The 13,524-nt window shown below is 40.9% G+C and overlaps 4 protein-coding genes across 5 annotated transcripts; all 4 read right to left on the minus strand.

Moving 5' to 3' along the window:
- Window positions 1–4,351: 4,351 nt before the first annotated feature.
- LOC128297575 (zinc finger protein 62 homolog) lies at window positions 4,352–6,975 on the minus strand. Its single transcript, XM_053033245.1, has 4 exons — window positions 6,838–6,975; window positions 6,038–6,763; window positions 5,807–5,958; window positions 4,352–5,727 (listed from the first exon to the last, which is right to left on the minus strand). The coding sequence occupies exons 1-4, from the start codon at window positions 6,973–6,975 to the stop codon at window positions 5,439–5,441; spliced, it is 1,305 nt and encodes a 434-aa protein (XP_052889205.1). The 3' UTR covers window positions 4,352–5,438.
- Window positions 6,976–8,221: 1,246 nt separating this feature from the next.
- LOC128297580 (zinc finger protein 791-like) lies at window positions 8,222–9,792 on the minus strand. Its single transcript, XM_053033250.1, has 4 exons — window positions 9,615–9,792; window positions 8,880–9,557; window positions 8,666–8,817; window positions 8,222–8,583 (listed from the first exon to the last, which is right to left on the minus strand). Exons 1-4 carry the CDS (start codon window positions 9,735–9,737, stop codon window positions 8,358–8,360), a joined length of 1,179 nt encoding a protein of 392 aa, XP_052889210.1. The 5' UTR covers window positions 9,738–9,792; the 3' UTR covers window positions 8,222–8,357.
- Window positions 9,793–9,988: 196 nt separating this feature from the next.
- Window positions 9,989–11,573, minus strand: LOC128297583 (protein odd-skipped-related 2-like). Its single transcript, XM_053033255.1, has 4 exons — window positions 11,436–11,573; window positions 10,887–11,364; window positions 10,573–10,823; window positions 9,989–10,501 (listed from the first exon to the last, which is right to left on the minus strand). The coding sequence occupies exons 1-4, from the start codon at window positions 11,571–11,573 to the stop codon at window positions 10,334–10,336; spliced, it is 1,035 nt and encodes a 344-aa protein (XP_052889215.1). The 3' UTR covers window positions 9,989–10,333.
- Window positions 11,574–11,783: 210 nt separating this feature from the next.
- On the minus strand, window positions 11,784–13,491 carry LOC128297578 (putative zinc finger protein 66). Of its 2 annotated transcripts, none has more exons than XM_053033248.1 (4): window positions 13,355–13,491; window positions 12,416–13,276; window positions 12,199–12,347; window positions 11,784–12,097 (listed from the first exon to the last, which is right to left on the minus strand). In XM_053033248.1, exons 2-4 carry the CDS (start codon window positions 13,205–13,207, stop codon window positions 11,848–11,850), a joined length of 1,191 nt encoding a protein of 396 aa, XP_052889208.1. In that variant the 5' UTR covers window positions 13,208–13,276; window positions 13,355–13,491; the 3' UTR covers window positions 11,784–11,847. The 2 variants fall into 2 exon arrangements, with proteins under 2 accessions (XP_052889208.1, XP_052889209.1); XM_053033249.1 differs by having other exon boundaries at window positions 12,416–13,280; window positions 13,355–13,481.
- Between the last annotated feature and the right edge of the window lie 33 nt (window positions 13,492–13,524).

Genomic DNA, 13,524 nt, shown 5'->3' on the forward strand with positions numbered 1-13,524 from the left:
GTGCAACCGCAGTGCTAAAACACGCAGCCTGCAAAATGTACATGTATTTCATTTCATTTCTATTGTAAGCCAACACCTGTGTGCATTGCTATAGCTCATGTTGGTAACTTGTGCGTTGTTTTAGCTGTTATGCCATATGAATATATTACACAAATAGTCAATTCGTCAAGAATAAGACCAAAAGGGACAAATGGAATAATGTTATAAAAGAATGTTTGCAATCCTGCAGACCCGGTGGAAGAGATACAGCATCATGATTATACCTGCCTGTGTAATAGGGCAGTGCACTCCTTTCTTTCAAATAAAAGCTTGTCTCGTGCAACCGCAGTGCTAAAACACGCTGCCTGCAAAATGTACATGTATTTCATTTCATTTCTATTGTAAGCCAACACCTGTGTGCATTGCTATAGCTCATGTTGGTAACTTGTGCGTTGTTTTAGCTGTTATGCCATATGAATATATTACACAAATAGTCAATTCGTCAAGAATAAGACCAAAAGGGACAAATGGAATAATGTTATAAAAGAATGTTTGCAATCCTGCAGACCCGGTGGAAGAGATACAGCATCATGATTATACCTGCCTGTGTAATAGGGCAGTGCACTCCTTTCTTTCAAATAAAAGCTTGTCTCGTGCAACCGCAGTGCTAAAACACGCTGCCTGCAAAATGTACATGTATTTCATTTCATTTCTATTGTAAGCCAACACCTGTGTGCATTGCTATAGCTCATGTTGGTAACTTGTGCGTTGTTTTAGCTGTTATGCCATATGAATATATTACACAAATAGTCAATTCGTCAAGAATAAGACCAAAAGGGACAAATGGAATAATGTTATAAAAGAATGTTTGCAATCCTGCAGACCCGGTGGAAGAGATACAGCATCATGATTATACCTGCCTGTGTAATAGGGCAGTGCACTCCTTTCTTTCAAATAAAAGCTTGCCTCGTGCAACCGCAGTGCTAAAACACGCTACCTGCAAAATGTACATGTATTTCATTTCATTTCTATTGTAAGCCAACACCTGTGTGCATTGCTATAGCTCATGTTGGTAACTTGTGCGTTGTTTTAGCTGTTATGCCATATGAATATATTACACAAATAGTCAATTCGTCAAGAATAAGACCAAAAGGGACAAATGGAATAATGTTATAAAAGAATGTTTGCAATCCTGCAGACCCGGTGGAAGAGATACAGCATCATGATTATACCTGCCTGTGTAATAGGGCAGTGCACTCCTTTCTTTCAAATAAAAGCTTGCCTCGTGCAACCGCAGTGCTAAAACACGCTACCTGCAAAATGTACATGTATTTCATTTCATTTCTATTGTAAGCCAACACCTGTGTGCATTGCTATAGCTCATGTTGGTAACTTGTGCGTTGTTTTAGCTGTTATGCCATATGAATATATTACACAAATAGTCAATTCGTCAAGAATAAGACCAACAGGGACAATTGGAATAGTATTATAAAATAATGTTTGCAATCCTGCAGATCCGGTGGAAGAGATACAGCATCATGAATATACCTGCCTGTGTAATAGGGCAGTGCACTCCTTTCTTTCTAATAAAAGCTTGCCTCGTGCAACCGCAGTGCTAAAACACGCAGCCTGCAAAATGTACATGTATTTCATTTCATTTCTATTGTAAGCCAACACCTGTGTGCATTACTATTGCTGATTTTGGTACCTGGTGCGTTGTTTTAGCTGTTATGCCATATGAATATATTACACAAATAGTCAATTCGTCAAGAATAAGACCAATAGGGACAAATGGAATAGTATTATAAAATAATGTTTGCAATCCTGCAGATCCGGTGGAAGAGATACAGCATCATGATTATACCTGCCTGTGTAATAGGGCAGTGCACTCCTTTCTTTCAAATAAAAGCTTGCCTCGTGCAACCGCAGTGCTAAAACACGCTACCTGCAAAATGTACATGTATTTCATTTCATTTCTATTGTAAGCCAACACCTGTGTGCATTACTATTGCTGATTTTGGTACCTGGTGCGTTGTTTTAGCTGTTATGCCATATGAATATATTACACAAATAGTCAATTCGTCAAGAATAAGACCAATAGGGACAAATGGAATAGTATTATAAAATAATGTTTGCAATCCTGCAGATCCGGTGGAAGAGATACAGCATCATGAATATACCTGCCTGTGTAATAGGGCAGTGCACTCCTTTCTTTCAAATAAAAGCTTGCCTCGTGCAACCGCAGTGCTAAAACACGCTACCTGCAAAATGTACATGTATTTCATTTCATTTCTATTGTAAGCCAACACCTGTGTGCATTGCTATAGCTCATGTTGGTAACTTGTGCGTTGTTTTAGCTGTTATGCCATATGAATATATTACACAAATAGTCAATTCGTCAAGAATAAGACCAAAAGGGACAAATGGAATAATGTTATAAAAGAATGTTTGCAATCCTGCAGACCCGGTGGAAGAGATACAGCATCATGATTATACCTGCCTGTGTAATAGGGCAGTGCACTCCTTTCTTTCAAATAAAAGCTTGTCTCGTGCAACCGCAGTGCTAAAACACGCTGCCTGCAAAATGTACATGTATTTCATTTCATTTCTATTGTAAGCCAACACCTGTGTGCATTGCTATAGCTCATGTTGGTAACTTGTGCGTTGTTTTAGCTGTTATGCCATATGAATATATTACACAAATAGTCAATTCGTCAAGAATAAGACCAATAGGGACAAATGGAATAGTATTATAAAATAATGTTTGCAATCCTGCAGATCCGGTGGAAGAGATACAGCATCATGATTATACCTGCCTGTGTAATAGGGCAGTGCACTCCTTTCTTTCAAATAAAAGCTTGTCTCGTGCAACCGCAGTGCTAAAACACGCTGCCTGCAAAATGTACATGTATTTCATTTCATTTCTATTGTAAGCCAACACCTGTGTGCATTGCTATAGCTCATGTTGGTAACTTGTGCGTTGTTTTAGCTGTTATGCCATATGAATATATTACACAAATAGTCAATTCGTCAAGAATAAGACCAAAAGGGACAAATGGAATAATGTTATAAAAGAATGTTTGCAATCCTGCAGACCCGGTGGAAGAGATACAGCATCATGATTATACCTGCCTGTGTAATAGGGCAGTGCACTCCTTTCTTTCAAATAAAAGCTTGCCTCGTGCAACCGCAGTGCTAAAACACGCTACCTGCAAAATGTACATGTATTTCATTTCATTTCTATTGTAAGCCAACACCTGTGTGCATTGCTATAGCTCATGTTGGTAACTTGTGCGTTGTTTTAGCTGTTATGCCATATGAATATATTACACAAATAGTCAATTCGTCAAGAATAAGACCAAAAGGGACAAATGGAATAATGTTATAAAAGAATGTTTGCAATCCTGCAGACCCGGTGGAAGAGATACAGCATCATGATTATACCTGCCTGTGTAATAGGGCAGTGCACTCCTTTCTTTCAAATAAAAGCTTGCCTCGTGCAACCGCAGTGCTAAAACACGCTACCTGCAAAATGTACATGTATTTCATTTCATTTCTATTGTAAGCCAACACCTGTGTGCATTGCTATAGCTCATGTTGGTAACTTGTGCGTTGTTTTAGCTGTTATGCCATATGAATATATTACACAAATAGTCAATTCGTCAAGAATAAGACCAACAGGGACAATTGGAATAGTATTATAAAATAATGTTTGCAATCCTGCAGACCCGGTGGAAGAGATACAGCATCATGATTATACCTGCCTGTGTAATAGGGCAGTGCACTCCTTTCTTTCAAATAAAAGCTTGCCTCGTGCAACCGCAGTGCTAAAACACGCTACCTGCAAAATGTACATGTATTTCATTTCATTTCTATTGTAAGCCAACACCTGTGTGCATTGCTATAGCTCATGTTGGTAACTTGTGCGTTGTTTTAGCTGTTATGCCATATGAATATATTACACAAATAGTCAATTCGTCAAGAATAAGACCAATAGGGACAAATGGAATAGTATTATAAAAGAATGTTTGCAATCCTGCAGACCCGGTGGAAGAGATACAGCATCATGAATATACCTACCTGTGTAATAGGGCAGTGCACTCCTTTCTTTCAAATAAAAGCTTGCCTCGGGCAACCGCAGTGCTAAAACACGCTGCCTGCAAAATGTACATGTATTTCATTTCATTTCTATTGTAAGCCAACACCTGTGTGCATTACTATTGCTGATTTTGGTACCTGGTGCGTTGTTTTCTCGAGACAAAGACAAGGAGACAAAGAAGCAGAACATCAAGCTCGTGTAAACAACACCAAGGGAAAGATAAACAGTTACATAAACGTGTTTTTGTCGATTATATTTTAAAATACGGTTGTTTTCATGATAGACATATTCTGGTACTATACATTCGGAAATCCTGGTGCAATTTCGTTCATATTTTAAAGTCACAAAGTCGATATTCTTCTCTGCATTTAATTTATCACATAGAAACTAATGTTTTATATAACCAAGGAAGATATTTTTGACCAATTTTTACCTTTTAAATTAATTTTTTTGCTATAAATTAACTCTGCTGTAAAATATTCAAAAATCGCACAATAGACACAATTTTTTTGTGGCCCCCTTCACGGCGAGGCCCTAGGCGACCGCCTACTCCGCCTACCGTTTGATCCGCCGCTGTATGTTGTTAATGTTTCACTTTCGCACGTTAAGCAGGAGGTTTGACCGTCCCACTCATAGCAATAGCCCTTACACGGGCCGCTCGGCCACGCACACGAGATCGAACGTTATCACACACGCAGAACGCAGTCATGGGGGCATCCTGCCGATCGTCTTAATTGTCAAATTATTTTCTCTTTTTGAAGGGTCAATCAGTCAGCGACAATGAAGCTCTTTGACGACATGAAATTGTTGACGGTAAACCGAATTGGAGTCTTTAATTCAACCGTAAACGGAATAGATTTGGGCTTCTGTTCGAATGGGGTTCTAGTCAATGCTTGTTCCTTGACTTGTGTTGGAGTGGAGTGTTAGTGGTGGCTGTGCGTCCGATAATGCTGGTTGTGTACGCGTTGGTCCTAGTCAAACGAAGCGCTTGAACTATCGGTTGATCCGATGTCTACTCGTGCCCACATATGGCTGCACTAACCTTATGCTCAATGCATTTTATTGAATACATCGATCGTGCATCGGAACGTTCTATGCTACCAGAAGACAAAATATAATTTGTCATAAACCAAGCCGTTCAGCACGCAACACTAAGGTATTTAGAAAAAGAATTAAATGATATCTGCTAACCCTTTTTAATGGACGTGGAATCGAGGATTAAAATTTACTTAATCAGTAATCTCGTCAAACAGCATCAAATTTGTTAACCTACCTAGGCCCGTCTGTCTGGACTTTATTTATAATTCTATGATTCCTGATTCTTTTATATCTTTATATCCCCCCAAAACAACAAACATTCCTATTCTTTGCTAAAAACTTTGTACACAATGTCGTTCGGTTTCGCATCCTGGGTAGCTTGTGCACCCGATTCCGCATTCTGTTGTTCTGGGTGCATTTTTCTGTTGTGCATACTGAGAAGCGATTTGTAGCGGTACGATTTTTTGCAGATAGTACACTCAAAACTGATCCCACTATGTGTAAGTTCGTGCGTTTTCTTGGCGAAGCCACTCTTGAATCGTTTTGGACACAAGCTGCATGCGTAAGGCTTTTCCGACGAGTGAACCCTCTCGTGTACTCGTAGCTCTTGTCTGCGAAATAAGAAAAGGGTCAACAGTTACCAAACAATCTTTTGATAAAGAGAGCGAGCAGGTTGAACAAAATATTCACTTGAGCTTAAATCGTTTCCCGCATGTCGCACAGTCGAAGTTGTACTGGGTGCTGTGGAATCTTTTGCAATGGTCCCGCAATCCTCCCGGATGATTGAATTCCTTCTGGCAATATGTGCACTTGTGTGTTTCTCCAATACCATGTTGCGAACGCTGACAAAAGGTAATTGCAAAACGTATATCGTCTATGGCTCTCTGTGTACACTGTCACAAAGGACCCGCTTCAACTTACCATGTGCGATTTGTACGTATTGTTGTGTGTAAACCCTTTTCCGCATTTTTCGCAAGATTTCACTATCTTTTTCAGATGTACCGCTTCTATGTGTCGCAGAAGGTTGGAGTGATCAACCATCTCCACCGGACAGTGCGGACAGGCACGTTTGATTTCCATCGTATGACTTTGCTGATGACGAGCTAAATTGTTCACCAACTTGCCACAGGTGACGCAAAGCTGCTTTGCGCGACTATTTTTCGCGAGGTTCGAAGCGGGTTCACTCATTTTACGTATCCGTTTGGAAACGTGCCGGACTGGATTTCTTCCGGCAGTATGTACGGGTGATGAGTCCCCAGCATCCCCAGCATCCGCTTCATCGTCACTGAAACACGTATCAACTGTTTCATATTTTTCTACTTTCAAATTTACGCGCTGCTGCAGCATGTCTGTTGGATCGTCCTCTTCGTTCGATGAATTTCCACTGATGTCATCCCTTTGCTCTTCCGGCTGTTTCTCTTCGATAGACTGGTTGTATGGAAGCACCAATTCAATCGCAAACGTTTCCTCCTTGGAACAGCGAGCGCGCTCGTAATCTTCGCAGGATTCATCGTATTCTACTTTAACGAACAGCTCTTGAAACAGTATATCGTTACTTCTGCATGACTCTCGATACTCAGCAGACTTTTTCAGCTTGCGCGTACAATCGAAACACATCACGTACAGCGAGGCATTTTCTGGTTTAATCTGTAAAATAACAATCAAGGACGTGCCGGGAATGAAGCTGTACTAGTGGCTAACACGGAAGGCTTCCATCTTACCTGAATACCGGTAAACCGCTCTACATCTTCCAATTCGAGTGAAGCATTTAACGCTTTACTAACTGGAATGAGAAGTTTCTCGTTCTGACTCAAGCAAAATCGACAAATGTTGGATATTTCGGACGAAAAGTGCTCCATTTCGCACCCAATAGATACACTTTGTTGATCAATAAAGACGCTGCAACAATTGTCAACATTGGTTTGGCATCATTTGCTGAATCCAGAAGTTTGGAACAAGGTCTCTATGTACCTTTCCCAAGGTACACACAACGCGAATGTGTGCATCGCATGTGAACACGACAGTTAAATACTTTACTTTCCCGCTCAAATCAACATTATAGCGCTAGCATGGAATGGAAAAACAGAATTGTACAGTTATCATTTACGTAGCACTCTGTATATGAATTTATATACAATATCGAATGCCATCGAATTGGTTCGCTCGCTGTGCTTTCGGGAGATTCGTCATGCAACACTCAGTTATACTTCTTCGATCTACAACCACATTTGTCCAATTTGCCTATGGAAGTCCCGGTGATCGATCCACAAAACATCTTTCGTACGGGTTGTCCTTGGACCATCATTGCGCTCGGATACATGAGGACACAATATCAAAACTCAATGGTCATTGTTCGTGCTTTGGGCAAACCATCTGTCTGTCCATCATCGTGACACATCTGGTTAGATTTGCATAGCTTTTAGCGTGGTATAAATTTGCCCATCACTATTGCATTGCATACTAACAAACCCGTGAGAGCGATCGCTAGTTTAAGGAAGATCGATGAAACGGAAAGCATCCTTCATCTCGCTCAAATTTTCCATCGACTGGTACGAAATTCCATACAAATCAGCTGTGTTGGAATCAGCTATGGAACATTTCATGAATTATTTCATGAACCATTTCTTGAAATATTTCATGAAAGGTTTCATGGAATGTTTCATTAAATATTTCATGAAATGTTGCTCGGCTGGTACCAGATGTCACCTCTTGAAACATGATATCCTGGTATCGGAAATCTGAAAACAGCTGGTTTGTATGGAATTTCGTACCAGCCGACGGAAAGTTTGAGCGAAAAAAGTCATGAATTTCCATACAAACAAGCTGTTTTCAGATTTTTCCGATACCAGGAGAACATGTTTTTCAAGAGGTGACACCTAGTACCAACCGAGCAAGCAGCTTCCCGGTAGATGGCGCACAACTTCGTATGCAATGTTGAGCAACACTGCATCGCACAAATCGACACACTTTTCTTTCAAGAGTATTTCACACAGCATTTCTTTCAAGAGCACCGAGACTTCGATGTTTCAAAATGCGTTCAGAGCAAGGACGGAGTGAAACGAATCGATCTGACTCACACTAGGTAAAGAAAAATTCTATATTGGTAAAGGTTTTTTTCAACACAGAGTCCTGAGACAAAACTTGGACGGTACCTTCGCTTAACATGTTTATATTCTTTTTGCATTTGTAAACATCACACGCAATTTGGAACATTCCCTTCACACCAACTTCGACTACGGTCCTATTCGCTCTCGCTAACGTTCAATTGGTGATGTTTTCGAACGTGGATGTTGAGCAGAGTTTTATAACGGTATGATTTATCGCAAAACTTGCAGCTAAATACGATGTCACTGTGCGTTAACTGATGCGCGTATCTGGCGCTTCTGCTTTTAAATCGCTTTGGGCAATATTTACAGCAATGTGGTGTTTCGTTCGTGTGTACATTTTCGTGTTCCTTCAATGCCTGCCTGGAAAGTGAAGAAAACGTTGTTGTGTGAAGGAAAGATAGCAACAGCAGCATTGTAACAGCATCGTTAAGGTGGATCTTACTTCGTTTTGAACATTTTCTCACATACAACGCACTTATAATTGTTGCCGCTGGTATGAAATCGTTGCACATGATCCCTCAAACCACTAGGATACTTGAACGGTTTGGAGCACATTTTACATTTGTAGGTTTCTCCGATATCGTGTTGTGAGCGCTGCAATAAAACAGTTGTCTGTAGTGAAACCAGCCACTAGAGCCACGAAGCTAGCTACTTACCATGTGTGATTTATAGGTGTTATTGTGCGTGAAACCTTTACCACACAATTCACATGATTTTACGATTGTCTTCAAATGGACAGCCCTAATGTGGCGCAGTAGATTGGCTGGATGAGTCATTTTCGTAGGACAGTGTACACATTTGTATTTCGTTTCCTTCGTGTGGCTAGAAATATGCAGCACTATGTTTGTTACCATTTTTCCACACATATCACAAAGTTGCCGTTGGCTGTTCTTCGGCCGGTTTGTGTTTTTACACTCGTCTGGGATCTTTGTAGAACCACATTTCGTTTTGCATGTTTTTGCTAAGTTTGTCGGTGAATCCTCGTGATCCTCGCCACGTTCGCCATGCTTGGATACGAAAGATTGCGCCGAGGCGATTGTATTCCGCACAGAACAGTAGTCATCGTTTTCCACTTCCAGGTCCAAGTTGCTTTGTGGAGTTAGTCGGTTTTGTGCGGTCGCTGGCAAGTCATCAGCGCTATCTTCTTCAATTGTTACACTATGCGCAAACTCTATTTCATTGGGAGCTAGTTCCACTTTTGCATACTGCATGGTGCAGACTTGTCGGAAGTAAGCATCGTTGCTTAAACAAAGTTCTCGAAAGGCACCCAACATTTCCAGATTCTTCGAACATTCAAAGCAAACGGCGTATGAGTAGAGTTGCTCGTCATTTAGCTATAAATCGGGAAATGAATTAACGACATAAAATACGCGGAATCACACCGGACTCACTTGTAATCCCGTTAACAGTTCCATATCTTCGATAGTAAGCGAATAATCGTCGGACTGCATGATTAGACGAAGGCTTGTCTCATCATCGTTCAAGCAAAATCGGCAAACAGTAAACATTTTCATCACATCGTCAACTTTATGTCGAGCCGCTACAAAACTATTTCAAAGAAGCAAGCCATACGAACGTCACAACAAATTCTACGACAGCGCACTTCCCAAATTACAAGCCCAACTAGAAAACACAGGGTGTACCTTCGTCTCATGGTGAGTTTAATCGGCCTCATCTCACTGTGAAAACACGACCCAGAGGTAGCAGATTGTTCAGAATGGCGCAGTCTTTATTATTTGCATGCCGTTATGAATTGTTGGAAGAATAAGAAGCCTAGTCGTTGTTTTATTATTAATGTTTAATTATCATTATAGGTTTAACTAACGGATTCTTTTGCATTGACACCCATCGCCATACAAGGGATAGGCTGTGCGGCTACGTAGTGAACATAAGTTTAGTGAATAAATGTTCGCACAGGCATACCAATCGACCACGCAAAGAACATCGCAAAAGAATTGAAATTAAAATATTCATTTACGAACGAAACCTACTTACACACTCACCTTTCATAACATACGTGGGGAACATTTGATACTTGGACAAAAATTAGTGCAACAGAAACAGTTCAGCACGTTGTTACTTGGTTCCACGGCAACCATGAACGACCCAATTAGTTCAGTGATTCGACTTTCAAATGGCGTGCGGTTCCTAACTCAATTTTAAAATTCCTTACTATGCTGTGAAATTTTTTAAGATGATCTTCCAACCCACTAGAACGATTGAATTGTTTCGAGCAGACTTGGCATTCGAATGAATTTCCGGCGTCTTGATGCGTGAGCTAGAATATTTTAACAAATCATCAATCGTGTCCTTCAACATACGCAACAATCCAAAAACACCGATACGTACCATGTGATACCTATACGTTTTGTGATGAATGAAGCCTTTGCCGCATATCTCGCACGTCTTGCCAACAGTTTTGAAATGCACAGTTTGTATGTGTTGCGATAAGTTTCCTTTTTGCTTCATTTTTACGGAACAATACGGGCAGGAAAAGGTTGCTTCCTCTTTGTGGATTAGCACATGGCTTGGTATATGATGTACGAATATGCCGCACCAGTTGCATAGGTGTAGCTTTCGCCTTCCCCGAAGGTTCTTATCTAGGAATGAAAGCGAGGCCATTATTTAAATATCACACAACTCAACACACTACCGCGTACTACCTTTGGGGCTTTTTTTCACTTTCTTAAAGCTGGGCTGGTCAAAGAAATTCGGAGCAAACATGTCTTCGTCGGATAACGATTCACCAGGTTCGATTCTATTGGCAGAGTAAGGGAAGTCGTCCTCGTTCTGCTCATCGTTATTGCTTGTAAGCGTATCTTCTTGGCCGTCCTGAATGTACTCCTCTTCGTAAGTGGTCTGCGGGCTACTTTTGGTTTTGAAATACGGCTCGATAGAAAATGTTTTGAAAGGCTTTTCATCGATTTTGTCGAAATTCTTTTCATCTTCCTCTTCAAATTCACTGTCTAGATACTCGACCGTATCGCCGTATATGCTTCCTGCATTGGTAATCAGCACAGAGGTTAGGTCGTAGAAGATAGAGTTATTGTTCATACAGTTGGTCCGGAAGGTGACAGAGTTTTTCAGACTGTTTGTACATTCTAAACACATCGAGTTCAGCATAGCCTCATCAACAGTAAACTGAAACAAAAACAATACCCGCTCGATTCAATGATGCTTCATTGCGTGTGCCCCTACGGTACGAAGCTCACCTTTATTCCGGTAAATCGTTCCACATCTTCAATCGTAAGCGTGGAATCCAACATTTTGGTGATGGGAATAAGATACTCTTCATCTTGGCACAAACAAAAGCGACAAATGCTGTATATTTCGCGCTCGTTGCTCGCCATTCTGCACAACAGAGTTAAGCAGAGCTTTGTTGTTAAACAACGCTTGTTTGAAAACGTCAAAGTTGGCTGTCAAACACACGCCAAGCACAGGGTAACGCATCGGTACATTCTACCTACTTTCAGTACTGCGCTGAATGGGAATGCCTTTTATTTCAAATATCCAATAGAGTGGGCATGGAAAATATATTTCATTGGTCTTTATTGATGCAGAAACGCTCAGGATTTATTCCTGATCCTGATTCCATCGATTCTGTGGCTGATGTTTCATTACAAGCTATTGTTGTTGCTCTGTTACTGCGGAATCTGCATTCGCGTCTGAATGCATTTCGCTAATATGCGCATTTACCTGATATTTATATCGAAACGACTTATCACAAAATGTACATTTTAAAACGATACCACTGTGGTGAATGAGTTCGTGGTTCTTTCTATAGCTGGCACATTTGAACGACTTTGGGCACTGGCTACATTTGTAGGGCTGTCCCATCGTGTGGACTCTCTTTTGGTGTCTATTTAAATTTTCGCTACAAACAAATACAAATAAATTTAATAAAACAAATAAAATATGTACCATTAACGAGAAGCACCCAACAATCTGCGCTCATCGAAACCAAAGTACACTTACCGCAGTTTAAATATTCTCCCACAAACCTCACAATCATACTCATCGAGGTCATGACATTGTTTGACATGTTTCTTCAGCCTACATGCATGATGAAACCTTCGCGAGCATACTACACACTCATGTTGAGGTCCGATACCATGCTGCGTATACTGCAAACATAGACTACATTCGTTAGCCAAATCTAAGCCATCTAGGCAGGGCAAACCCAACTGCTTACCATGTGCGCCCGGTAGGTTTCGTAATGGTTAAAACCTATATTACACGCAGTGCAAGATTTCACAATCGTCTTGAAGTGCACAGATTGTATGTGGCGGATGAGATATGAAGAATGTTTCATTTTGATGGGACAGTGCGGACACGCATAGTTGAGTTCGTCCTTGTGACTTGTGATGTGCAATGCAAGATTGGTTACCACTTTACCGCACGTATCGCAAAGTGGCTTTTCTTGCTTATGGCTAATGCGATTGAACAAAATGCTTCCAATGTTCAGTTTCGGGCTACCACGGCTACTTCGTTTAGAGGATCTAATTATGTTTAAATGAGAATTATTTGTCCACTCCATCCCATATAGATCGGGCTCGTCATCTTCTGAGTGCGGTTCACCCAGCTCAATATAGTTAGCCGAGTAGAGCAATTCATCTTTGAGCACGTGCTTTTCGGTCGAGTTTGTTGTAACACTTTGTTGACAACCTTCTTCGGGAGTTTGTTGGGTCAGTGGTGATTCATTGTTCGAATTGTTCGAGTCATATTTGACTGCCTCTACTAGTGGTATCTCTTCGGTTTCACTCGTGTCTTCGTGTTGAAGTAGTGATGAACCGTGGAAAGCAGCCGGCCCGCTATTGGTATCCTCATTCACGAGGTACTCCACCTCTAAAGGATCGGCTCCCGAATCATATAGATATTCGACGCCTTCAACAGTATCACTACTTCTGTTTGCACAAGATCGCCACCAGAGTTGATGGAATTGATAATTGTTGCTTATGCAACGCTTTCGAAACACAGCTAGCATTTTCAGTTTACTCGCACAATCTAAGCAAATCGCGTGTATAATACGTTGTTTTGCATCTATCGCATCAATCTGCCTTGCGAAGAAAGAAAGCTTTGGTAAGAGAGATATCATCCACAACGAAATGAGCCATGGCCATTGCAAACTCACGTGAACTCCACTTAAGTTCCGGAAATCGTCGATTGTAAGTGAAGATTCTAATACTTCTGCGATGGGTACGAGAAGCGCTTCATTCCGGGACAAACAGAGTCGACAAATTAGGAAAATTTCTTTCAATCCTCCCGCCATACTGAACGCGAAGTGAATTTGTTGGTACACAA

Source organism: Anopheles moucheti, chromosome 2 (assembly GCF_943734755.1).
Source record: "Anopheles moucheti chromosome 2, idAnoMoucSN_F20_07, whole genome shotgun sequence".
Classification (NCBI taxonomy): Eukaryota; Metazoa; Arthropoda; class Insecta; order Diptera; family Culicidae; genus Anopheles; species Anopheles moucheti.

Excerpts from the sequence above, each read along its gene's own strand:
- LOC128297575 (XM_053033245.1), bottom strand. The coding sequence starts at position 6,975 with ATGGAGCACTTTTCGTCCGAAATATCCAACATTTGTCGATTTTGCTTG. Across the intron at positions 6,764-6,837 it reads AGCGGTTTACCGGTATTCAG|ATTAAACCAGAAAATGCCTC; the intron begins GTAAGATGGAAG and ends GTTATTTTACAG. Across the intron at positions 5,959-6,037 it reads ATACGTACAAATCGCACATG|CGTTCGCAACATGGTATTGG; the intron begins GTAAGTTGAAGC and ends ACCTTTTGTCAG.
- LOC128297580 (XM_053033250.1), bottom strand. The coding sequence starts at position 9,737 with ATGAAAATGTTTACTGTTTGCCGATTTTGCTTGAACGATGATGAGACA. Across the intron at positions 8,818-8,879 it reads ACACCTATAAATCACACATG|CGCTCACAACACGATATCGG; the intron begins GTAAGTAGCTAG and ends GTTTTATTGCAG. Across the intron at positions 8,584-8,665 it reads GAGAAAATGTTCAAAACGAA|GCAGGCATTGAAGGAACACG; the intron begins GTAAGATCCACC and ends TTCACTTTCCAG.
- LOC128297583 (XM_053033255.1), bottom strand. The coding sequence starts at position 11,573 with ATGGCGAGCAACGAGCGCGAAATATACAGCATTTGTCGCTTTTGTTTG. Across the intron at positions 11,365-11,435 it reads AACGATTTACCGGAATAAAG|TTTACTGTTGATGAGGCTAT; the intron begins GTGAGCTTCGTA and ends TTTTTGTTTCAG. Across the intron at positions 10,502-10,572 it reads AAACGTATAGGTATCACATG|CTCACGCATCAAGACGCCGG; the intron begins GTACGTATCGGT and ends AAAATATTCTAG.
- LOC128297578 (XM_053033248.1), bottom strand. The coding sequence starts at position 13,207 with ATGCTAGCTGTGTTTCGAAAGCGTTGCATAAGCAACAATTATCAATTC. Across the intron at positions 12,348-12,415 it reads AAACCTACCGGGCGCACATG|TATACGCAGCATGGTATCGG; the intron begins GTAAGCAGTTGG and ends CTATGTTTGCAG. Across the intron at positions 12,098-12,198 it reads GGGAGAATATTTAAACTGCG|CGAAAATTTAAATAGACACC; the intron begins GTAAGTGTACTT and ends ATTTGTTTGTAG.